This window comes from Trachypithecus francoisi, unplaced genomic scaffold, assembly GCF_009764315.1.
Source record: "Trachypithecus francoisi isolate TF-2019V2 unplaced genomic scaffold, Tfra_2.0 Lachesis_group17, whole genome shotgun sequence".
Taxonomy (NCBI): Eukaryota; Metazoa; Chordata; class Mammalia; order Primates; family Cercopithecidae; genus Trachypithecus; species Trachypithecus francoisi.
Window position 1 is genome coordinate 98627578 of NW_022681462.1, and position 25851 is coordinate 98653428.

The window sequence follows — 25851 nt, forward strand, 5'->3', positions numbered from 1 at the left end:
ACTGCGACAGTGACAAATAGAAAGCCAGAGAAGTACTTTGTGGAAAAATTGGTGAAGTAGACGAACGTAGAGAAAAGGGCGAACCCTGAATGGTTCTGAGCAGGTTGCTTTTTGGTCACAAGGCATGAAATTAAAGGTCTCTGCATTTCAAACCACAGAGCTAGGCTGTTCCAAACTTCCTATTTGACTTCACATAAGTCATGAGTCTAGCTGGTGACGTGGCTCCATGAGACAGCAGCAGCGGTCATGGACACAGGCCCAGTTGCCTCTGGGAGTCTTTATCATTTTAACCCATCCTAGTATTTACATTCAATTTAGTCAAATGCCGACATAATATCATTTCAGAAAGTAATCTGTCTACTAAATTGAATGTAGAAACCCTAGGGAAATTTCTACTTTAATTCTCTAAATCAGTGAAAAAGATTGCTCTAAGACAGTTCATAGAAACCTAACAACAAAATTAAAATGTGAGGTCCATAATGTAGTTTATTCTAACCCCAAATCCAACAGCACTAAAAGAGAATGAAATCACCATTTTCTAAGACATTTATATACAGTTATAAAATTCAGCTGAAGCCAGTAGAGTGGGAAATAGTTTAACAAATCAAAGTCAGATTATTCAGGCACATTTTACTAAGTATGATATGGCAGACACATAATCATCATAGCATTCCTTCCCCAACCCAAAATAAATAAACAAACACTGATGACCTTCCTTCTGTCTGGGACTTGTGGTCCCCTGCTAGTCCTCCATCTGTGTGGGCTCCATTAATTCATGAGGCCCAAGAAGATATTGGGGACTGAGTCACAGACTCAGAAGCAGAACCCAGTCCCACTCAGAGAACCCCAGCATGCCTACTCTGATGGTGGGAGGAGACCAGCCTATCCCAGGGCAGAATGCTACCCCCAAGAAATAAAAGACTTCCAGTGGCAGCCAGCATTTGTGTTATTTCTCAGACTGTCCAATCACCATCAAGGAAAAAGAAAAAGAATTGGCAGGAGGCGGGCAGGGAGGACAGGGATGTGGGAATAAAGAGGCACTAACTCGAAATCTTCCCACATCTATGTGGGGCGTTTCCCTGAAGAAAAACAAGAACGAGTCAGCAGCCTGGCTGTTGCCTCAGCACCACCTTCCCACACCGCCCACATGTGGGCTTGGTTTCTGTGGAGTGCAGGGAGCCAGGGAAAAAGTCACAGAGATAAAGAGAGAGACAGAAAAAAAAAAAAAAAAAACACTCTGGCGGTACCTGCACACTCTTCTCCCCTGTGTCACGGTCCTGTAAGCAGGACCTGGTGAACCTAAGGACACTTGGCATATACAGTGATTTGGCACCTGTTGTCCCAAGTAAGTACAATGTTTGTTCTGAAATATGCAGAACTGGATGCAGGTGTGACACAAGGCACACAGGCCACATTCCATCCTCACCAGGCACGGAACAGGGCAGGCAAGCCCATGGGCCAGAAAGGAAGAGCTGGTGGGCAGGCTGCCTTCCAATCAGAAGTTCTCTTTCATTTACAAGGGAAAGCTAAAAACAAAATCCCTAAGTTAATGTAGGGCGTGCCCTGTATTTACTAAAGGACTGAGGGTCTTGTGTGCAGAAGAGCTCCACATAAAAGAAATCTGAACTCCAAGGCCCCATGCTGCCTTGAAATTGCTGTGCTGGGTAAGTTCAGTTACTACTAATGATGTCAGGTCACAGTCAAGCTCTCTGCTTTAGTTTCCAAGTAGCAAAACTGGTTGAAAAGACAGCTTGAGAAAGCTACCACAGATAGAATTTCCAGGAAGGACCTAGGAGAAGGAGGGTTAAGGTGACAAGCTATCAAAAAAGAAAGTTTTATAGAGGAGTCAATTGTTTCTTGACAGTGGCAGGGTGGAGGAAGGGGGACAATTTGACCAAAAAAAAAAAAAGAAAAAAGAATTCCAGTGGCAGCCCAGACGCAGGCTACACAGACATGGGTGCTTGAAATCCGTTTCACAAGACGCAAGTTTCACTACCAAACTACAGCTTTCTTCAGCTGCCAAGTCCCTCCCTGGCCAGAGACAGCTTCTGCTTGGCCCTTACCCCCCGGCCTGTGCGATGACAAATGTACGCTTCGTTACCTGTGGATTCCAAGCTCTACCGTGGTTCGATGTACTTTATCTTACATCTGCATGGAACGTGTCTTCAAGCCAAAGTCCAACAGACTTAGCTTTAAAAAAAATGAGAAGTTTCTAGGAGAAATCATCCTCACAATCACCCCGAAAACAGCAGCTTCGTCAAAGAAAAATGTCCAATTGCTAAATAAAGACTTTATTCTAGATCAGCTAATTAAAGGCATTCTCTACAAATTTCCAATCCAGGAAGTTTTCTTGTTATTTCCAATACTGATCAAGCTACAACTCTAAAGACTATTCGTTCCCAATACAGGAATGTGACTATCTCGACTCTGGTACAAAACATTTCGTTTTTTATTTTAATAGATATGTATTGTTAAACTGCATAAGAGAAAACCCCTGGGATCTAATAAATCTCAATTCAGAAGCCTCCACGGCTATACCTTGGGTTTTCCTTGGGGTTTAAGGATAGAAATGCATGAATAATCCAGCTCAGTCTAGTTAGCTTCGTGATATGCCTAGACACTAAAAGCCTCTTCTCCTTCACTTTAAAAGTAACAGTGCTTCCTGACATCTTTTTCTATTTAGGCCAGGGAGTATACCTTTAGTTTTAAATCTCCTGTCTTCATTTAATTGCAATTGCAAGTAGGATGTTTGACTCACTTCTCTCCCCCCTCCTTCCTCCCATCACACTGGAAATTTAAAGTTGTGAAACAAACCAAACCTGTCCCTGCCTAATGGAACCAAACGTGGCAACACCTTATTTTAATGGCACACTTGATGGGTGCTTCACTAGAATGGAATCCTTCTAAATGCAAGCAATATGTTCAGTCCAAACAAACTAAAAATTACTCTCACAATGAATTCCAAATATTATGCTTAGACAAAACAACAAACTTATTAAACTCATAAACCTGCATCCCACAAGCAGAAAGACTTTTGTTCAGGTTACTAGGATGGTTACACCCCTCTTTTACAGAATGGACTCTACAAGCCTCAATAATCCCTCACCAAGAACTCTATCGGCTTTTGCCGAGACAAGGAGACAAAACAGAGAGATACTGATTTCCCATCCAAACACAGACTCCCTCACAGAAAAGCTTCTTGGTACTTAGCTGGGCTCCAAATTCTACTTTAATCCTCTTTCCTTTGTAACATGAGTCTTTCCATGACATAAACCATTTGACTCTGAAGGACAACCCTTCCAAAGGCCTCAGAGTTCCTTCTTAGAGCTGATAGATCATAATTAAAAGTAAAAGCACAGCGTCCTCTGATTTGACAGGGTTCTCTTCCCCCAGGAAACAAGGCTCTCTGATTTTGTCCTATCTCTGACTGCCCCTTCTCCTTCTCCACAGACTGAGACACCACATTGAAGGGAAAAAATGGACAGGGACTGAACTGGGAAGAGACAAAAGTATGTTGAAATTGGCTCTGGCACACCCAGAGATAAGATCACGCCATCAAGAAAAAGACGCAGTTCCATCTGTCTGCGAGCAACCCGCTCACAAACTGGGACAAAGAGCTTCCTTCCAAAGGTTTGATAAAGACTTTCCAAAGCAACCAGGTTCCAAACACAGCACTTCAGGAGAAATGCCCAAATCTTCAGGGTATCTTACCATGGAACGCACAACACAGTAAAACCAAGTCAGACTCTACATCTATCTACTTCTCTGATGTCACTTACTCCAGCGGGAGCTTGGCGCACGTCTGGCAGAAAGTTCTTGCTGTTACTATTTTTAAAATTAAATGTGTGAATGAAAACTACAACATAATTCATTTTACAGTGTAAGGATTTAGCTGTTACCACTGGAAAAACCTCTTATTTTGTACTCCCAGGATTCATTATATCCTTTAACAGTGTGCTTACTATTCATGAAGATCATACCTATGCACAGATGATCAAAGAAATCCTGCAATTTCCTTTGACCGCAGCTGTTTTCCCATCTGCCATACTGGGTAGCTGACTCTACCAAAGGTGTCCCCACACCAGCCCCAGACATCCCCTTCTTTAGTGCCTGCTGGCTCACAGGTCTCCCTCAGAGCTGGCTGGCCCAGTTTTCACTGGATTCCAATACAGCAGCTTTTTAGTTTATAATTTATCTTCCGTGCTTAACTGTTACTCATTCAACGTAAACATTATAATATAATCCAACATAAATTATTTCTTACGAGCAAAGGTGCTCTCATTTATATTAGTGAGTCCATAAAGTTGTTCTATTAATAATAATACCTACATTTTTAAGTAATCTTCCCTGTCAATAACGTTTTCTATTCATTTCAAGGTCTAGAGTTTAGCTTCCTCAGAAGACCTCATTTGGATGACCAAGCACCAAGCACGTAATTGCATGGAGTACTGAGTGCTTTTTATGGGTGCTGGGCAGGCAGCCATGACCCACTAACTATGAACATAGGTGAGGCAGCATAGCACAGCACCTAGCATATAACAGGCACTCAAAGAAGTTAATGCTCTTTCCCTAACTTCTTTTTCCTCTGTTTATTTTAGATCTTCAGGCTTCGAGAGGCCCTTGCTTCTTATCATTCAGCAAATCTCAATGCTGTTGTAGACTCTTAAGATTTACAACTCAGGCAAGAAATTACACTCTAGGCCAAGATGCACAGCCCATTCAGTTCAGCCTATTCTAAACTCGCTTGGTTTAGAAAATACTGAAATTGTTGCAGAACAAACAGCCCCAATTTATAAACTGCATTCCCAAAGTTCATTTTTAAAGTGGCATAAAAACATTTTTCCTAAGAAAACACGATGTCATATATAAGATCTCAGGCTGTCCCCACAAACTTATGCCACTATCTACCTGGCTGGCGGAACTAGTGGCAGGAGCCTAGATCCAGCCCACGCCTTGTCCATGGCAGGCTCTGGGATAAGTGCTGCGATCAGTTCTGAATTCCTGCAAAGGTGCGCCGCTGGCTCCAGAGAAAACGTTGATCCAGCTGAGTTTGTGTGTATCTTCCTCCCACCTCGCTGTACGCGCCCTCCCCTCAGCTCATAGGCCTCTCTTCTGCAGGAGACCAGTGCCCTCACCTTGTCCTACAAGCCCCAAACTTCAGCATCTTACCAGAGCTCCAGCTTTTAATGCTTCAAAGGCAATTGCTTTTTCTCCCTGCAACAATTACCTCGAGCAGCTAATCTCAGCGGTGCATCAGGAAGAAAACGGATTATTTCACAATGAAATGTGAATGCCTGATGGCCTTTAACCTGTCCAGAGACCTCTGACTCTTAACTGCCCAAACAAATCTAATTTTGTGGGAGGACCATGAAAGGAATGAGATACACCTACGTGACAGACAGATCCCACTAAGGGCCTGTTTCTGAGACATTTCTGCTTCTCAAAAAGCAACTTCCTTCTCTTCCACCACTTGGAAAAGGAACAAATTTTCACAAGTTCCAAAACTTCCAAAAGTTTCCATGACAATGGTAGGCATGTGTTTATGGTGATGACAGAGTGCACACAGGGCCAGTGTAGATGGGTCCTAGCTTCGTCAGTGTTTTTCCCAAAGTGGAATGTAAACCAAAGCATTCACGATTCAACCCAAAACATCCTCAAACTATCATCATTTCCAAATGGAGAAGCAGAAGCTACAGGTAAGATTCAGATGTTGACACTGGGCCAGATTTTCAGTTTTACTCATCCTGGCATGGCCAAAAGAGTACGTTGGAGATCACTAAAAGGGGAGGGGAGGAAATGCCACATAGCTCCAATAAACCCTTATGTTTGTGAGGAAGAAAGAACTGGAAGTCACATTAACAAATACCACATAAATACGTACAATTATTATGTGCCAAGTATAAATCTTAAAATTAAAAAAATCAACAAATGTATCCTAAATGAGAACAAGAAAAGTAGATATTTTCAGAAAATAGTAAAAACAACAACAACAAAAACCCAACTATACAGGATTCTGCATGTATACTTGTTCACTCTTGCTGCCCTGAGGCATTAATTACTTTAAGAATAAAAACAGAAAACACCAAGTCGGCCAGGGAAAGCAAAAAACCTCGATACTTAATTAGAACACGCGCTTGAAGTTGCTGCCCGGTATTAGCTTCAAAAGACGGTAGCCTCATTAAGAAATGGCACAACACCCTTCTGGCGGCAGGCAAAGGCTTAAAATCGTGTCAGTGCTGGGGGTCTGAAAGGGGAAATGAAACTGAGTTTACCTACATCAATTAGCAATGCTATTAAGGCTACTTAAGCCGCTCCCCCAACAACATTTCTAATACAAATACGCTGCAGGCCTTCAGAATAAAACAAGCCACTATCCCTACCCGTCATCTTGGCTTTCATTACTCCCATCCCAAAGAGTGACACATCAAACAAACAAAACACCCTGCCCATGCACTGGGCTTTTCGGCCAAGATCTCCAAGCCTCTGACAAGCACTTATTAATCCTGACAACACCCAATAAAGAAGAGTTGGCCGCTCTAACCTTGTGAGTCTCCTGGGGGATCAAGGGGAAAGGACTGAGCTAGTGAGCTGAGGGACTAACCCAAGGTCATGGATAAGTTGGAAAAGGGAACTCAGGACTCATGGGCTCTTTATCACCTCCTCCACAATTTCTCAGTGAGGCCCCAATGGCAAATAGCAAGTAACACTCCAGTTTGCTTTAAGAATAAAAGCATCCTGGGGCACAAGGCCAACACTTTTTATAGGCTGTTCTTAGTAGCCAGTGGACTCAGTCCTATTATGATACTTAATTTCAAAACAACCGTAACAACAATTATATAAAATGGAAAGTTTATCTATTTATTGCTTAGTCAAGCAACAAATTCTGGACTATGCAGCCACCTGACAATTGTATGTGACTGAGGTGGTTGGCAGGAAAACCCATCTAAAGCTACAATTACCTAAGCTTCCTTATTGCCTGGTGGGCCCAACTGACTAGAGTCTGCAGTCTGAAAGGCACATGTTTGTCTTGGACATGATGACGATGATAAGAAAGAAGGGCAATTATAATACAAGCTTAACGTGACTCTCAAGACCCAGTCACATGATTTTCAAAAGCATTCTTGGGCAGGATAAAATGAAACCCTAATAGCGCCTAATACAGTATCTTATTCTTAAAGTTACTAAAATTCTTATTGAATACATAAAAGAAAAAGTAAAAAACAGAGACTTAAAAAGGACAAGAAGATGAACATAACTTCTTTCTACCAGGTCTCTGAGAGAATGCTATACCTAATATTGTAACGAAAACTAAAGATCAGCCTTCTGTTAACAACTGTCTGAAAAATGATCTATGTTTCTATTGAGTTTTTTTTTTCTCTTTCTTTTTTTTTGGGACAGGGTCTCACTCTGTTGCCTAGGTTGGAGAGCAGTGGCGTTATCTCAGCTCACTGTAACCCCCGCCTCCCGGGTTCAAGATTCTCCTGCCTCAATCTCCAGAGTAGCTGGGATTAGAGGCGTGTGCCACCACGCCTGGCAACTTTTTGTAGTTTTAGAAGAGATAGGGTTTCACCATGTTGGCCAGTTTCACCAAACTCTTGGCCTCAAGTGATCCACCCGCCGCAGCCTCCCAAAGTGCTGGGATTACAGGTGTGAAGCACCACTTCTGGCCTCTATTCAGTTTCTTGAGTTCCCAGTTTTTAAAGCAATCCAAAGAAAGAAAGAAAGAAATACAGGAACTCTTAATAATGGAGTGAAGAGAAGGGTCACACTCACAGGGAAGAAGGCAGAGGAAAGGCAGAAAGGACTTAAGAATATGATGAATTTGTCTTAAAGGGCACAAAAAGTCTCATTAGAGTCACCCAGATGGAGTAACTCTAGCCAATTAGAGTTACTCCATCTGAATTGGAGGCAATTCTTCAATGGGAAAAGCACAAGACAAAAGAATCTTAACACGGAAACATATTTACAGGGTGATGATATGAAACAGAATACTATTAATCATCACTTATACTTAAGAGCCTTTCTCAAAGACACTCCAACAGTTTGATGGGCTTTGTTTCATGACTCCTTACACTTCCTTGAATAGAGGGAGGAGGCAGAAAGCACCTCCACCGTGCAAATGAGGAAATGAGGCAAAGCGAATGGGGAGTCAGACTCAAGGCTGAACAGGCAGGAGTGGCAGACTGCAACTTAATCGCGGTGTTTCATGCACACTGGACTCCACGCAAAGGATGGCAACAAAAATGATCTGTTTTCGACGAGGGGAGAATAGAAAGGGGAGAGGATAGTTTCATAACACCTGAGAATGAAAACACATAAAACTGTGGGAAAAAAAAAAATCAGTTGTCAAATCATTAAACTCCTCCCATTCTCAAACGGCTGGACATAAGGCGCCCAGACCTCACCACCCACCTTTGCTTCATCGTTGATGTCCCACGTGAAGGAAATGGCGTTATACGCAATCTCCTCGATGTTACTGATAGTGTTGAAGCTTTCTTTATAGTCAGCTATAGGAAGTAGGGGAAGAGAAAATGAAAACTCATGAGTTTTAGTTTTAACATGGGATCCCAGCAGTTCAAAATAAGATCCATTTTTTAACATTATCACCTATGGACAACTTAACATTTTGTTTGGTTAGAAGAAGTTCAAAAATATGAAGAAAAAGAATCACAGAGTTTTTGTAATAGAGGCAAGCTTAGACATATTTAATTCAATCTCATTATGTCACAATTAGGAAATTTAGGTCTAAAAAATTTAAATAACAGTCCCAAGGTCACAAAACTACTCTGTAGAACCAAGATTAGAACTGAGTTCTCATTCTCCTGAAAAGGCAACAAGAGCATTACAAAAGATAAAGGAAAAAAGCAACACTAATATTAACAGCCATCTGTGATACAGACAATGGTTTTACATGAAAATAACATACATAGCAAGGATAGAGGTCTGTGTAACGCTACTTCAATAAATACGAATTTGCACAGGTTTGCCACTACAGCTCACAGATAGGTTAGTTACACAGTTTAGCACATGACTAGGGAAGACTGTTAGGCAACTGCACGGCAGCAGTATCTTTTTTTACTTATTTTCTTTTACTTGTTTTTTTTCTCTATCTCCATCATGTCCAAATAATAATCAGAATCTATTAAAGAAGATATTACCCCTTAAAGCAATTGCAGACTGAAAAGTGGGGACATTCTCAGGTTAGCCAGCTACATGGATTCTGGCCCTAGTGTCCTGTGGAAAGCCACCACATGGGCACATGTCCCATTACTGCATGGGAGGAATGGTGAGCGCACTGCTTCCAGGAGGCCGAGGACAGCGTTTGGAACAGATCAGTAGCTGGCATAAAAATTCAAATGCTTTCGGCAGGAAGCTGATCACTGCCAAAAATAACTGGATTTAGAAACTGGATGGCTGTACCTCTGGGAATAAGAGCGGGCTCTTGAGCTGCTTACCTATGTCAATGCATCTTTGTTTAGCAGTGTGCTGCCGGGAGTGCCAGTACTTCCAATGCCTTAACTGATCTTCTCTGCTTTTGTCTTCAGCAAAAACCACCATGATCACACTCTGTGAAAGAGAATGCATTACAACATAAAGACATTGAAGGGTGAGTATGTTTTTGAAAATGTATTTAATATTATATTTTACAGTGAAGGCTTAAAGCTGCAATTTCAGGCAGTCATTCAGAGCTGCTTCAGACCTAGAAATGTTCGACTCTGACTAGCTTTCCTAGAGAACAGGACTAAGATCAGAACTTACTCGAACTTTGCTGATGGGATGATGGATTCCTTCATTGCTGCTCACCTCCTTTAAGGTGATAGGATAGAACTGGCCTTTGTTCAGGTATGTCATGGTACTATCTCCCGGCTTCTGTCGAAGTGATTTCGAAGCTTCTAGGGTATATTCAAAGTTGTTCCTAAAGGACAAAAAAAGTCTCAGGTCTCTACATCTACTCTCGTGGAAGTTTGCTATACATCATATTATAAATAGCGTTTGCTATCTTTTCATGATAAAGAAAATCTGAAACAAAAGTACTCAGCAGCTGAAAATTCTCAAGTCTCTCAGATGTGGAAGTACAAATTATTGCCGATTAAAAATTCTATGATGTGATGGATGTTAGCAATCGGACATCCTGAGTTTGAGGGCTCGAGATATTAAAGATACTAATAGGTGGAAAGGACTTTGGAAGGAACTTCTCACAAGACATGCTGCCAATCTGGTATTTCTCCAGCAGAGGTTTCAGACAGGTGGCTGGTGTTCCTCTGACTAAATTCCTTTCGGCCTATACAGCACTTTTTTGTTGTTTCTACTTGTAATTTAAATGTCTTTAATAGCAGGCACTCCCCAATTCTCAACATTACCTATTACCTAACACTACCACTCATATGTGCCCCTAAAGTTATTTAAGAACCTTCCCAGGCCACGGCTCAGCAGATTACACCTATTTTTGTAACTAAAGTTTTATTAGCACATAGCCACATCATTTGTTTACATATTACCTATGGCTGCTTTTGCACAGCAGCAGACCAGGGTAGTTGCAAAAACACACAGAGGTTGTATGGCCCACAAAGCCTGAAATATTTACTCTCTGACTCTTCATAGAAAAAGTTAGCTGACCCCTATCCCAAACCCTAAAGTCATTTCCGTTTGGGACTCCTGCATCTTCAGGCAGATCTATAAGGGAAGTCTTAGTTCCCATAAAATCTTAGACACTTTTAAAACCATAAAATATAACACATGTAAAAAACACATAAAACAAAATATGAGTTCCCAATTAACATGAAAAATATTCATATTGCCAGAGTGAGATACGATTTTGTGAGGTCAAAAGAAAGTTGTCAGCTCAGAAAAAAGTTGACTTCATTTATCTTATCGTTAGTGAGGCTGATAAAAAAAAAAAAAGCTTTTATCACTTTTTTATCACTTGATATTCCTCCTAAATTCTCACCTAATTATATATTTTTGGCAACAGAAAGGACCTCAGAGACCGAATTTAATCCCGTCATCTCTCCTATTAGATTCCATTCTACTACCATCACATAAAGAAACCAAAAGAAAGAAAAAGCACCAACACCAAGAATTAAGGAAACTTGAAACATAGTTTAAAGAGTTCAAAATTAAAAGCACTGAAGCAGATGTCCTCTACCCAAGACTGTACCACAGTAAAAGTAGTAAGATAAGGGGAAAGCCTGCTAAAGCCACCTTTGATTTATCAAGTTAATGTGAAAGGAGTAAGTTATAAAAGCTGCAAATTAAAAATCAAATTAAAAGACATCTATTACCCAGAAACACTGTCAAAAACATAGTCCTCTGAATTCATGCCAGGCATCCGCAGACTGAGATCCGAGGGGAAGAAAACCTGAAATATCAATGTGATAAGCCACAACTATTTTTTTTTTTTATTATACTTTAAGTTCTAGGGTACATGTGCATAACGTGCAGGTTTGTTACATATGTATACTTGTGCCATGTTGGTGTGCTGCACCCATCAACTCGTCAGCACCCATCAATTCGTCATTTATATCAGGTATAACTCTCAGTGCAATCCCTCCCCCCTCCCCCCTCCCCATGATAGGCCCCGATGTGTGATGTTCCCCTTCCTGAGTCCAAGTGATCTCATTGTTCAGTTCCCACTTATAAGTGAGAACATGCGGTGTTTGGTTTTCTGTTCTTGTGATAGTTTGCTAAGAATGATGGTTTCCAGCTGCATCCATGTCCCTACAAAGGACGCAAACTCATCCTTTTTTATGGCTGCATAATATTCCATGGTGTATATGAAGCCACAACTATTTAACTGGTTATCATGGTCACTAAAGACCAAGCTCTGGCACTGCATAAAAGTATGTGGCGGCCGGGCGCGGTGGCTCAAGCCTGTAATCCCAGCACTGTGGGAGGCCGAGACGGGCGAATCACGAGGTCAGGAGATCGAGACCATCCTGGCGAACACGGTGAAACCCCGTCTCTACTAAAAAATACAAAAAACTAGCCGGGCGAGGTGGCGGGCGCCTGTAGTCCCAGCTACTCGGGAGGCTGAGGCAGGAGAATGGCGGAGAAGCTCGGGAGGCGGAGCTTGCAGTGAGCTGAGATCCGGCCACTGCACTCCAGCCCGGGCGACAGAGCAAGACTCCGTCTCAAAAAAAAAAAAAAAAAAAAAAAAAGTATGTGGCTTACAGCAACCCACTACCCTTTCCATATTTTTGAATAAAAATGTTGAAACTACAAATATTAAAAAAATTAAAACAGAGAAAATATCCACTTTTATATGCCACTCAAGTAAATGACAACAAGCTGTGTAGGTATCCCCACTAAGTGCTTCTGACTCACGACCCCCTTTTCTGTCTTTCACACACATCCCAACTCTGTTCAAACACTAGGATCTGCAACCAAAATGTCATGACTTTAAAGAGTCACCCTATCATTATATCAAGTTAAGACACAGCATCAAGTTCACACCACAGCTGAAGAGATGTGGTGCATTTTCTCGGGAAAGGCTAACATTCTGCCCCTAACTCCACATGCAGAGATGGATGCTCTTTACCTCACCGAGTCATTAAGTATGGTTTCTAACACCTCCTGTCCCTAACTTTTAGCTGAGTGAGGTATTCATCACCCTAGAACCCCCAGAACTATTTGGAATTAATTTGTAAACTTCACACAATGCATTTGTGCTCTCCCTGACTATATTGCCAACCAAGAAAGATCAAGCAAAGACATAACTCATTTTATATAAAGACCAGTTCCAGGGAGCTTGTTTGGCGCTGGGAGAAGTGCTAAAAACAGACTATGAGAATCTACCTGTGGTCAACAGAAGATTATGTATGGGGTTCTCTTTCTCTTTCTCCAGCAAATCACTTAGCTGAAATCATAATTGTTAACTCAGCTGCTGGTAAGATTAGCCATGCACCCTTGATAACAACTTCTGGTTTTATAGGTTTAGCTTCCAAATTATACCCATGGGCCTTTTCTCTTAAAAAAAAAAAAAAAAAAAAAATCTTTTATTCCTAATCCATTCATTTCAGGCCGAGTTTCACGCTTACATAACAAGGAAAAGGTGGAACCCAATACTTATACAAACACACAGGCATCTTAGGAAGATGTTTGCTTCCTGTACCTCCTGAACGCCTTCCTTGAAGGTCTCTGAGAAGGTCGAGTCTGGAGTTCGCCTTTGAGCATTTGGGGCTTGAGCACCAGAGCTGAACTGGTCAGTACTGAGATTCCGATCGAAAACCACCACCCGCTCAGTGGGCTCAGGATGATACACTGCTGGGGGGATTCCCACAGCAAAGCCATGCGGCTGGGTTTCTGTCTTGATGGAGTGGGTAGGCATCGTTGCTATGGAGACAGTGACTGTCGTATCTGGAGCTGTCAGATGGCCTCTCTTATCAATGCCCAGCTGGTTGCCATGGGGAAGGACAATGTTAAACGGCACATTTTTCAGTACTTGCACTCTGTTTTCTCCAGCAGAAATGAGGGGCTGCTCTGTCACGATTGGTATGCTGTTTCTTTAAGAAAAGAAAACTGCTTTCAAACTCGATGTTAATGTAGTTCTTTGACAATTTTTATTTTCCTAATGGCACTGGGCTGTTCGGTCCTGTGCAATAACAATACACTTGACAGGGAATAAACAGAAAACATCGAAACTACCCATTACTAGGTAAAGGGGAAAAGGCTTTCTGGTTATCGTTCAAATAAAATCGAAACATATTAAGTAAAATTTCATTTGAAATACTAAGTACTCAGAGCTCTCCTCTAACAAGCTTTACTTTCCATAATCCTAAAAAAAAAATTACTATGTTTTACTAGAAACCTGAAGCTATGTGATCTGATCAACTGGGGTTACAGCATAGACGCCAGGGTCAAACTGCCTGGGTTCAAGTTCTGTGTCACCTGAGCAAGCTACTTCATCTTTTAGTAACTGAATCCTCACCTGTAAAATGGGGACAATAATGGCATGCATTCTCATCAGGTTGAGATGAGATGATACACTAAAATGTGTATAATAATGCCTGACACACAGTCTTCAAGAAGTATGAGCCATTATTACTTGGTCACCACTTTTCCAACCACCTATGATATTTGGCTTTCTCCTTCTTTTTTTTCTTTTTTTTTTTGAGACGGAGTCTTGCCCTTGTGGCCCAGGCTGGTGTGCAATGGCATGATTTTGGCTCACTACAACCTCCACCTCCCGGGTTCAAGCGATTCTCCTGCCTCAGCCTCGCAAGTAGCTGGGATTACAGGCACATGCCACCACATTCGGCTCATTTTTGTATTTTTAGTAGAGACTAGGTTTCACCATGTTGGCCAGGCTGGTCTTGAACTCCTGACCTAAGGTGATCCACCTGCCTCAGCCTCCCAAAGTGCTGGGATTACAGGCATGAGCCACCGCACCCGGCCTGGATTTCTCTTGCACCCAAGAAAACCTATTGTTATATTATATCAGTAGACACATCTGCTTTTTATAAAATTCAATTTTGGTTTGATAAATAATTTGAGCAATACAAGATGATTTCCAGTGGGTAAAATGAATGAGTTTTCAAAGCCCCCAGAAATCATATAGCCTGAAGCTTTAAGAAACAGGCAAATTGGGAATTCTGTACATTTCAAGATCAATAAAACTGTTTGAACCCTGAACCATAAATTCACTCCCAGGAATTTATCCTAAAACAGAAAAAAATCTAGAAAGTTGTTCCTTAAGGCTTCAAAATAGTGAAAACTAGGTGTAGCGGCAATTATAAGGATATTTAGAGTTTGCTTCAGAACGTTCCAGCAAAAATAAATAAAATAAAAACATGAATTAATCTCAAAGTTGAAGAAGACAGAAGAATACATCTAACGAGGAATTGTGTTGATAACTGTTGAAGCTGGTCATGGATACATGTGGGCTTGTACTATTTCTCTATTTTTATTATGTTTGAAAATGCCCATAATGAAAAGTAAAAAAGCCACAAGTCCTCTTCCAAAGGATAATTATGAAGATTAAAACACAGAGAAAATGTTTATGAAACAAACTAAGTAGAAGAAAGTATACCACCAAATCCTATCTGTGAACAAAACCACAGCCACATAAAATTTGCATGCACACCAAAACAATGAATAAAGCAATCATCAGGATAATGGGATACTGGGTGATGATCATTCTTCCTTTAAATATGTTTTATTCCTTGATTGATAATAAAACACAGGGCAATTTAAAAGGTGTCTTTTTAAAGTTTTTCATGGCTATAAAGACAAGCATTAATTAAATTTTCTGAAAGTTTTAATCTAAAATATTTCACAAATAATTTCAACAGGAATTTGAATACAATTTAACTTGCTTTATTCAATTTTACTTAGGCAGCTGTTAAGAGTCAATTGGTACTTAATTTTTTTAATGGACCACTGCCACATCTTCTAAAGAAAACTTCAAAAACAAATAAGCAAATACTTAAGTTATTACTAAAACTAACCCTTTGGAGGAGGAGAAAGTTAGTGCTTTCATTCTAGAAAAGGCAACTACTGTGCCCAAAGAAAAAAGGAACTTTTCAGAGCAACAGAGGCAAATCAGTGATGAAATCTGAATTTAGATAATAAGCGTCCAGCTTACCTATCTCTTCCACTAGTGGTTGTGCATTCAAACAAACTCCCATTTTGCTGTTACAGAAACGTGGCATTTCCCCCTGCACTCTTTACACTGTTATGCACTGAATGTTACCTTTTGCTGTGATCTGGTTCGGGGTGCTCCACCTCTGGCTTTGCTGTTGATGACCTTCTCTCTCTTGGAACCTGATATTAGCACACATGAAAAGAATTTAGCTCTTATCCAGTGAAGTACAGTTTACCCAAAGATATAGCCTTTTATTTTTCAGTAAATTCAATCATTCATTTATCTACTGGTTGCCTAACAAACACCAGGCTATGGGGACACACAAAGAAAAAGACAGTATCTGCCCTCAATGAAAAGTAACTGTTATTGAGTTGCCAAATAAACTCAGGGCATGATACATTTATTCTGTCATGGAGTTTGGGTCTCATCTCTTAAAAGAAATACTTCCACTGGCCGAAGCTGGTGGCTCATGTCTGTAATCCCAGCCACTTTGGGAGGCCAAGGTGGGAGGACTGTTTGAGCCCAGGAGTTTGAGACCAGCCTGGGTAATATAGTGAAACTCGTTTCTACAAAAAAAAAGTAAAAAGCAGCCAGGCGTAGTGGCATGTGCCTATAGTCTCAGCTACACAAGAGAGACTGTGGTGAGGAGATCCCTTCAGCCCGGGGGCAGAGGTTACAGAGAGCAGAGACTGCGCCACTGCACTCCGGCCTGGGCGACAGAGCAAGACCCTTCCTGACTCAAAAAAAAAAAAAGAAAAAAAGAAATACCTCTGCCCTGGTTTTACTGGTTTATCTACACAACATTAGAGAAGAAGTTAATGAAAACACAACAGAGCTCTTCCAACTTTCTCAGGGCTCTTTCCTACTACTCTCCATTCAGATGAAATGCAAAAGCAGAAGGAACAGCCATGTTAACCGTTCATTTCTTCTAAGATCCAAATGAGGGCTTCATGTGATCACTGTCTTTAGATATGCTGGGATTCATACGTCCATCACCCAAAGGACAAGTCTAACTCAGTGTTCTATTCCTTTTTTGGTTCTTTTCTTTGCAAGGGAAGTGAAAAGTAGGCAAACGTTAGTGAGTGTCCTGTAGAAATAACTCAACTGAGATTTTACACCATTGCACGCTCCAAAATGGCTAAGGTGCTTAAAAATGGCTTTCAGCGTGAGAATTCTATTCCTGCATCCTTGTTTTCACCATTAAAGACAAAACACTGCTGGCCGGGCGCGGTGGCTCACACATGTAATCCCAGCACTTTGGGAGGCCGAGGCGGGTGGATGACGAGGTCAAGAGATCAAGACCATCCTGGCCAACACCGTGAAACCCTGTCTCTACTAAAAATACAAAAAATTAGCCGGGCATGGTGGCGCACGCCTCTAGTCCCAGCTACAGCCTCCTGTAGGCAGGAGGCTGAGGTAAGAGAATCGCTTGAACCCAGGAGGCAGAGGTTGCAGTGAGTTGAGATTGTGCCACTGTACTCCAGCCTGGGCGACAGAGCGAGACTCTATATAAAAAATAAAATAAAAATTAAAAAACAAAAAAACAAAAACAAACAAAAAAACCACTGCTTCATCTATTAACAATATGCTTTTCAAGCTTTATCAAAATTACTATGTAATAATGACTGATGCTTACAACCAAAGACCTGAAACAAACAATTCAGTTTATTTACAAAAGAAAATAGGCCAGGCACAGTGGCTCACATCTGTAATCCTAATACTTTGGGAGGCTAAGGCAGGAAGATTACCTGAGGCCAGGAATTTGAGACCAGCCTGGGCAACATAGTGAGACTCCGTCTCTACAAAAAATTTTAAAATTAGCCAGGCATGACCTGTAGTCCTAGTTACTCAAGAAGCTGAGGCAGGAGAATCACTCAACCCCAGGAGGTTGAGGTTGCAGCGAGCTATGACTGCACCACTACACTCCAGCCTGGGTAAGAGTGAGACTCTGCTGCTAAAAATAATAATAATACTAAATGAAAAATTAAAAAGAAGAAGAAGAGAAAATAAATTTACACTTATCACAAGAAGTCTGACAAATAAATACCACTAAAATTGTCAACCTTCACAGACAGACGTGAGGATTTATTTGCTTATGAGACAGAGGAATAGTATGCCTAGTGTTATTACACTGGTCTTTCTGGCACAAAACTTGTACCAACAAGTTTCTCCCATTCTCAAAAGTTTCAGTTAAAAATGTGTAACTTCATAATAAATGTTTTAGGAACTTAATTTATAATAAGTCAATAAAACAAGCTATAAGAACAGATATATAATAATTTCCACTTCAAAGGAACTCTTCATGGCTATGTTTCCCTGGTAAGGGTTTCTTCTAGCATCATTAGTGATTACACAAGTTTCTGTTCATATTCAAAGAAAAAAGAGCTTACCTCAATCCCCAGCCCCAACTTAGTTAGACACATGGCCTCATACTAGGAAATAATTACCCTATATATATATTTTTTTGAGATAGGGTCTGTCTCTGTCACCCAGGCTGGAGTGTAGGGATATGGCATGATCTCAGCTCACTGTAGCCTCCAACTCCCAGGCTTAAGTGATGCTCCCACCTCAGCCTCCTAAGTAGCTGAGACTACAGGTATGCGTGTATTAACCAGCGAATTTCTGTATGTATGTATGTATGTATGTATTTATTTATTTTTGGGTAGAGACAGGGTCTTGTCATGTTGCTCAGGCTAATCACCCTAATTTTAATAATAAAACTATCTCCTAGGCTTTTTTCACCTCTGTATTTCTTATATTAAGGAAAGAATACAGTGCCAGAATGTAGCCAATGGCCAGCAACTGGCGATTCTGGGTAAAGGTATTCGGGAATTAATTATCCTGTTAAGTTTTATGTAGGTTTGAAAGTTTTAAAAACAAAAATATAGCAAAAATAAACTAAAAAATATACACTACATTCATGAGAAGATGCTTGTCATTCAGAAGCTTCTGGTAATCCCAAACAGATCCTGTTTTCATACAGGTACTGATGACAACACAATGATTACACAAGTTAGTCACACAGAGTGACAATGAGACAAAGGCCCCATGGCAAAGCTGTGCTTCAACATAGTCTGCTGTTTTAAGTAGCACCCTAAAGACGTAGCCACCCCCAAATGTGTGTTCCTGGTCAGAAGGAAGAATGGAGAGGTGAACCCAGAAGAAAAGCGGTATGCACCCTGCATTAGAAAGACAGTGGCCTTGGCCATGAACCAGACTGGGGCCCCAGATGCACACATCCTAGCTATGACCTCTGAGTGAGAAGTCGCACACAGGCTGGTAACATGTCTAGCATAACAGTGACAGCTAGTGTTATCAGGACAATGATGATGATGACACAGATCAGTAGTGTCATTTCCAGATAATGAAAACCATGTAAAATTCCATGCAGAGTATAGATTATAAGACTACTCCAAATCTCTAGAAACAAGCAACAAAACATATCCTGATCTTGGAACTAGACAGTCCTAGACTAGAGAATATGGTTTCAAAGGCTCTGTAGTATCATTTCGGGAAAGGAAATCATCCTGACTACACAGGAATAAAGGTGAAAGGTAAATGAGCCCTGCCCACTTTCCATGGCACTGAGAACCACCTTCAGTGAGATGCTCAAACCCAAGAAGGCACATCTAGCATCCTCTTTTATGGTGGTTTCACCTTCTGGATACAGCCACAGCAGCTGACTGCTTTGCATGTTTTAAAAACAACCCTTTGATTCTACAATCACAGATTTTTAGCTTTGAACCACAGTAAGTCAAAGTACTCATTAAACTATTTATAGTCAGTACAGAAGCAACTTGCATGGCATTCTACCAGCAAATGACTGTTTTATATGCTGCTGAATCAAGTGTATTGGAGACTGCTGTTAAGGGTTTTAAAGGCAGGCAAACCCACCTTGTAGTAGTCATAGAGCAGGCCCAGCGCAGCAGCGCTGTCTTCGTCTCCATTGATGCTCATCATCGCTTTGGTCGCTGCAGTGAGAGGGTTTTCCAGGAAGGATTTCCAGGCCTCATCCTCACTAGTGTAGGACCGCCGCTGTGGATAAAGTGCTTCATTCTGAAGAACCAACACTGGCCGTTTGCTTCAGAGAAATTAAAAAAACAAAAACAAAAAAACACATACTTTTCTACTGCAAGGCATCATAAGCTACCAATTCCTTGACATTCCTATAAAACAGTTTCATCAATGACCCTAGGAAGTCAAATTAAGACAAGACCAGAAGACAAACCACATTAAGTGCAGACCAATGGGTCCCACAGTAAGACATAAAGTGTCCAGGCAGCCAGAGAACTGGCAGTTCACTTACACATGGAACTCAGGATACACAATTTGGCAAAAAGGCAAAACAAAACCATCCCTGAGAAAATGCCACGCTATTCAAATACTTTCCATAAACAAACAGGAGGACACAGTAAGGAAAAGAGAATATCTGTTCTCTTCCAACAACAATCAGGACTGTCCCCTCTTGAGAAGAGCATGTGCCGTTCATTACACTGCTAAGTTATTCCCTCTCTCCACTGTGGTTGCCATGCCTTAAAAATTCCTACCTGAACACGGGAGGGGAGAAGCAGCAGAAGGAAAAAGGGATACTTCACGCAATCCTTGGGGGTATATGAGAAAGCCAGAATATTCTACTGATTACCAGCAGATTGAGCATGGAATGTGGCCAAAGGGGACTGTAAATCAATAAAGAGGCATAATTTTCTGGCATGGGAGTTAACTGTTTATCTTAGAGATAAACACTTAAGAATCTCCAACAATAAATGAAACCACTGAACAAAAAGATTTAAAAAAAAAATAGGTGGGAAAGTCTGGCTTTTAAAAAGTCTTTACTAGTTTTCCACACTGCACAAGAACTGTTTCATTTTAACACTGTAGTTTGGTGGGAAAAATCCAAAAAAATCAATGGCGATCTTAGTGAAACCTTATAGAAGATTTAATTTAAAAGATTAAAGCAAACATTGCTAATTCCAAAAACCTGAAATGTAAACAGTCTCAACAACTGTTCAGTTGGTACTATTTAATAAGTCAATAAAGAGAAAAAATGGAACACTGACTCTAGCAAAACAAAGCAGTTTATTTTCAAGGAGACAAATACATTTTAAATGTTCGGAACTCCTCTGAATTATTACTATTCTAACAAGCGAATTGAAGGACTGGCTCTCATTGCAACACACAAATGAAATATGTAAATGGCCTAAAGGTGACCTACCTATTTTAAAAGTGAATGTAGAAAGACTGATTATCTTTTCAAGTAATCAACAAAGGTTAGGGTTTGGGAATCACCCAGGGCCTTTAAAAACAGATAGATTTAGAAAAAGGAGAACATCTTCAAAAAAGGGGGAAAAAAATCCAACAATGTATCCTCAGTCAAAATGAAGTGTTATTTGAAAGCCAATATTTTTACTCACTCATGGCATAAATCTTACATTTGGTAAGGAAGTCTTGAGGTGGTATACTATTTTAACACAAAACAAACATAAAAGGCTGTTCAAAGCGAGCAGATCATTTGTCTAAAAATGGAGATTGCTTACACAAATCTCAACTTTTAAGAAAATAAAGAAATATACAAAGTGGCATTCCCTGAGCCATCAGTACCAGAGTACAACAGCTACTGAACGGGTGGTGCCATGGACTGATTTACTGGTGTATTGCTAAGCTATAATTAATAGCGTAATAGCTACCTCCAGAAGACTATGACAGCACTTGGCTGTTCAATTCCCTTAATGCTAGTTTTCAACTTCCTTCTTCTCCCACCCACATCCCAAATTTGTACAAGCAATAGAAAATAGAGAAATGGCTTTATGTTTGGAATCACCCTGAAGCTGTTTCATATTTCCAAAGCCTGCCTAAGGCCAAAATGTTAGCTTTGGAAATTTTGCCTTATCTAAACTATACGTCAAGAAATAAACACAAAACCAGTTGCCTTTGTCTACTTCCTCATGACAGTCAGGAAGGAGGCTTCAGTCGCTGAAGGCTCATCATCACTTTCAGGTGAGCCTTAAACCCTGCGTCAGCGATCTCTCAGACTTCTGAAATATGTTTCAGGCAATAATTTAACTGCATGTTCTACAACACAAGAGTAATCCATTTAAGATACTGCATACAAAATATCTATCTCGGCCGGGCGCGGTGGCTCAAGCCTGTAATCCCAGCACTTTGGGAGGCCGAGACGGGCGGATCACAAGGTCAGGAGATCGAGACCATCCTGGCTAATACGGTGAAACCCTGTCTCTACTTAAAAAAAAAAAAAATACAAAAAACTAGCCGAGCGACGAGGCGGGCGCCTGTAGTCCCAGCTACTCGGGAGGCTGAGGCAGGAGAATGGCGTGAACCCGGGAGGCGGAGCTTGCAGTGAGCTGAGATCCGGCCACTGCACTCCAGCCTGGGTGGAAGAGCGAGACTCCGTCTCAAAAAAAAAAAAAAAAAAAAAAAAATCTATCTCATCCAGAAAAAGAACACACTGACAAAAACCGATCCTTCACAAATAACGAAGAAACTGGCAGGGGAACCTATCTGCCTTAAACTTACTGATCTGAAATATATTGACTGACTTGGTGCGATTTCCCTTTTTTTTTCCTTTAGTAAGTTTTTTAACATTTTAGAACAATTTTATATTTTCAGAAAAGCCGCAAATACAGAAATATCCCTCGCCCAGTTAATCCCCCATGCTTTATTACATTACCACCTTACATTTGTCGAAATATGCTTTTAAATCACAAACTCTAAAAGGCATATTAGCTTGTACAGTACTTTCTCATTTAACACCCGGATTTCAAAGTTTCATCCTCCTGATTCTCTCAAGCACTAAAAACACGGTAATCTGTAATTACCATCAATGATGCAAGTGGCAAAATAACTCCTACAGCCGTTTTCCCACTCATACCGCCAGCCAGTGAAAAGTAAACGCCCGGACATCGGGGCACTTCAACCTTCCCCTACATTTCTGTTTTGGAAGTTCCAGCAGGTCGCCGAGTGACGAGCCTGAGACCACAGATTACCTGGAGAAGTCCACCTGTCCCGACGCGGCGAGCTCCCCACCGGGGTCCTGAGGCCGACCGGGCAGGAGACTGGGGCGGGAGGCCCGGGGGCGTTGGCGGCGCCCGGACCTCGCGCCGCACCCGACCGCGCCGGGGACCCCGAGCCCAAGGTGCGCGCCCGAGTGGGCCCCACCTGGCCGGGGAGGAGGGGAGGAGGGCGGCCCCTCCGGTGTCGAGTTTCCCCGAGGACGGGGTCTCTCCTCCTGAGGCTCCGACCGAACAAAGAGCCGGGCAGGGCTAAGGGGTAGAGGCCGTGGCGGCGTGGAGTGGACAGCGGCCCCCGGCCCGCGCCCGCCCGCCAGCGAGGCCTCGGGTCTGCGCCCGGCTCGCTCGCTGCAGGTGCGGCCCCTCAGCGCGGCCCCCCCGCGGCGGCCGGACTCCCGCGCCTCACTCACTTGTCGTACTCCTGTGTCATCGCGCCCGCTCGCCGCTGCCGGGCCGCAGAACTGGACTTTCGGGTTGGGACAGTACACCCGATCCGGGGGGAGGAGGCGGCGGTGGCTGCGGGTCCGGAGCGGCGGCCCCGACGGGTTGGGTTCGCTTTTCTCGCTCTGAGCCGGCTCCGCGCGGGCTGCGCGCACTGGGCGCCGGGCTCGGCCGCTCATTGGCTAGCGATGCGCTGGCTGGGGGTGGGGCCTCGGGGATGGGAGGCCGGCCGCGCCTCCTGATTGGCCACGGAGGGGGCGCTGGGGCGGGGCTGACGGGGTCGAGCGGCGCGGGCTGGGGGCAAGGGCCGCGCGTTCCGCGAGGTTGCGCCCGGGACTGCGCGCCCGGCTCGCGGTCTTACGCGCCTGCCCTGACTGGAGAGGGAGCGCGGCGGCTGCGGCGCGCACCCGCCGACCTCCGCGCACATCGAGAGCGCCCCCGCTCGCGCCCGGCCGCCGCCCCCGGCGTCCCCGGCCATCCCCTCCGCGACAAGCGCGGGCCGTGGAGCCGCCTCCTTCTTCGCTCACTCAGGCCTCCGCACCCCGTGCCCACGTTGCCCACTGTTCCGGCCCCAGCGCCCCGCGGTGCCACTGCGCTCGCCCGGCCGGGGCGCCTCTGCCAGTCAGTCCCTGAGCTCCCCGGTTGCGCGTCTCACCTCTCGGTTCTCGCAGGCTGTCACACCCGGGTCCCGTGGCTTCCCCCGAGAGCCGTCTCCGGAATGTCCCTTCTCCTGGCCCACCGCGGCCGCGCGCTTTTAGCATTTCTTGCCCTCGCGGCTCCCGCGGTCCCCTCGGCGGCAGGCCCTGGGGCTCCGCGATGTCGCTGCCCCGTAGCCTCCCGGGCGCCACTTCCCCGCGGGGCCGCCCCACGCTGCCCGTACAGTCGCGCGCCCCGGGCCGGCCCCGGGTACCACTCCACTGCGGCAGCCCCCACTTGTCCTTCCCGAGCTGCGGTCTTTCCCAGGGTCTGCCCACTGAGTCCCCACACGCCCAGCGTCGGACCTGACACTAAGGCAGGCGCGGCCCCAGACGCTGGGGACAGGGCAGTCAACAGAGCAGACACAACTCCTCGCCTTCCTAGTTGGGGTAACGGGCAATACAAAAATAAGTAAATGGTGCGGCTGGTTGAAAGGTAAAGCAGGCAGGCCCTGGGGAGGCGGGGAGGAGCCAGGCTTGAAGGAGATGAGGGACCACGAAGGTGGGACTGTGCCTGAGGCAGGGACCCTGGTGTGTTCAGTGACCCGTGAGGGGACCCGGGTGGCTGGAGGGACACAGGGAGCCGGGAGCTGCGGTCAGAGATAGTGGTCGCGGGGGAGCGGATTGAGCAGGGCCTTGCCGGCTTCCGTAAGGACTGTGGCTTTTCTCTGGGCGAGGTGGGGACGCATTGGAGGGGCTTGGAGCGGGGAAGTGACAGGATCTCACATTTTAAAATAGTTCTTTGCTGCTGCGTGGTGGGGACCAGGTAGGAGGCCACTGCCATGATAGAGTGAGGTGGTGGGAAGTGGCCGACTTCTGGATATGCTTTGAAGGTGGGACCAACAGGATTGTCTGAAAATTGGATATGGGGTGTGAGAGGAGGAGGGAATCAAGGATGACTACAGGGTTTCCAGCTGGGCAACTGGAGGAATGATTTGCCATCCCCTGGGATACGAAAGACCTAGGGCATAGAAGATATGGGGGAGAACAAGAGTCCATTTTGGACGTGCTAAGCTCAAGATGTATGGGAGATCCAAATCCATGTATCAGGTGGGCTCCTGAGTACCAGGCTGGAGTGCAGGGGAGAAGTCTGGGCTGAAGCTCACATCTGGGCGCCGCCCACATCTAGAGGCCATTTAAAACCATGAGAAGGCAGGGAGGAAAGAGGATGGGACCCATGCTGGATCCAGGAACCTCCGACACGGAAAGGCTGGGAAGAATAGCCAGTGGAGGAGACAGAAGACCGGGACACCAAGGTCGGAAGCCAAGGGAAGGAGGTGAAGTGAGGAGCAGCATGAGGTCACAGGGCCCTCCTGCAGCCAGCAGCTCCCTCCTCTGTGCCCTGGTCCTAGGCCTTCAGGGACCCGAATCGGCAGCCTCATTTGAGGCCGCCCTTTGCAGTTTCTGTCCTCTGACCCCGATCCCAGCACTGGATCCACGCAGCCTGTTGTTTGCTCTTATCACTAGTTTCCTGTTTAAATCAATTATTATTATTTTCTTCTTCTTCTTCTTCTTCTTCTTCTTCTTCTTCTCTTCTTCTTCTTCTTCTTCTCTCTCTCTCTTCTCTCTCTCTCTCTCTCTCTCTCCTCTCTCTCTCTCTCCTCTCTCTCTCTCTCTCTCTCTCTCTCTCTCCTCTTTCTCTTTCTCTCTCTCTGGCGGAATCTCCCTCTGTTGCCCAGGCCGCAGTGCACTGCCGTGATCTCAGCTCACTGCAACCTCCGCCTTCTGGGTTCTCCTGCCTCGGCCTCCCAAGTAGCTGGGATCACAGGCGCCCACCACCACGCCTGGTTAATTTTTGTATTTTTAGTAGAGATGGGGTTTCACCATGTTGGCCAGGCAGGTCTTGAACTCCTGACCTCAGGCGATCTGCCCGCCTTGGCCTCTCAAAGTGCTGGGATTACAAGCATGAGCCACCGCGCCTGCCAAATCATTATATTTTCTAAGCAAGCTAATTTAAGAAAAATACTACTCAATAACAGCATAGGTGGTCCCAAATAGGGTACGAATCATCAGGGTGGTGCCAAAGTTACTAACTTGGGAACAGTGTCCTTCCACCTGCCTTTCCTCTTTTTCCTCTGATCCGGCTCCACACTGCCGCTGGAGTGAC

The 25851-nt window shown here is 43.8% G+C and overlaps 1 protein-coding gene across 5 annotated transcripts in view; it reads right to left on the reverse strand.

The window, feature by feature from the left end:
- The window catches only part of GRHL1 (grainyhead like transcription factor 1), a 54260-nt gene extending 30472 nt beyond the window's left edge, over window positions 1-23788 (reverse strand). For 2 of the 5 annotated variants that reach the window (XM_033176576.1, XM_033176575.1), the window contains exons 1-8: window positions 22585-23243; window positions 19478-19664; window positions 15692-15762; window positions 13112-13502; window positions 11283-11359; window positions 9760-9916; window positions 9456-9567; window positions 8413-8507 (exon numbers count right to left, since the gene is read on the reverse strand). In XM_033176576.1, coding sequence (XP_033032467.1) covers window positions 8413-8507; window positions 9456-9567; window positions 9760-9916; window positions 11283-11359; window positions 13112-13502; window positions 15692-15762; window positions 19478-19664; window positions 22585-23228 — 1734 coding nt within the window. In that variant the 5' untranslated portion in view covers window positions 23229-23243. Of the gene's footprint in view, window positions 1-8412; window positions 8508-9455; window positions 9568-9759; window positions 9917-11282; window positions 11360-13111; window positions 13503-15691; window positions 15763-19477; window positions 19665-22584; window positions 23244-23704 lie in introns of those variants that run through there. The other 3 variants (XM_033176578.1, XM_033176577.1, XM_033176579.1) reach the window with 2 other exon arrangements.
- Window positions 23789-25851: the final 2063 nt, after the last annotated feature.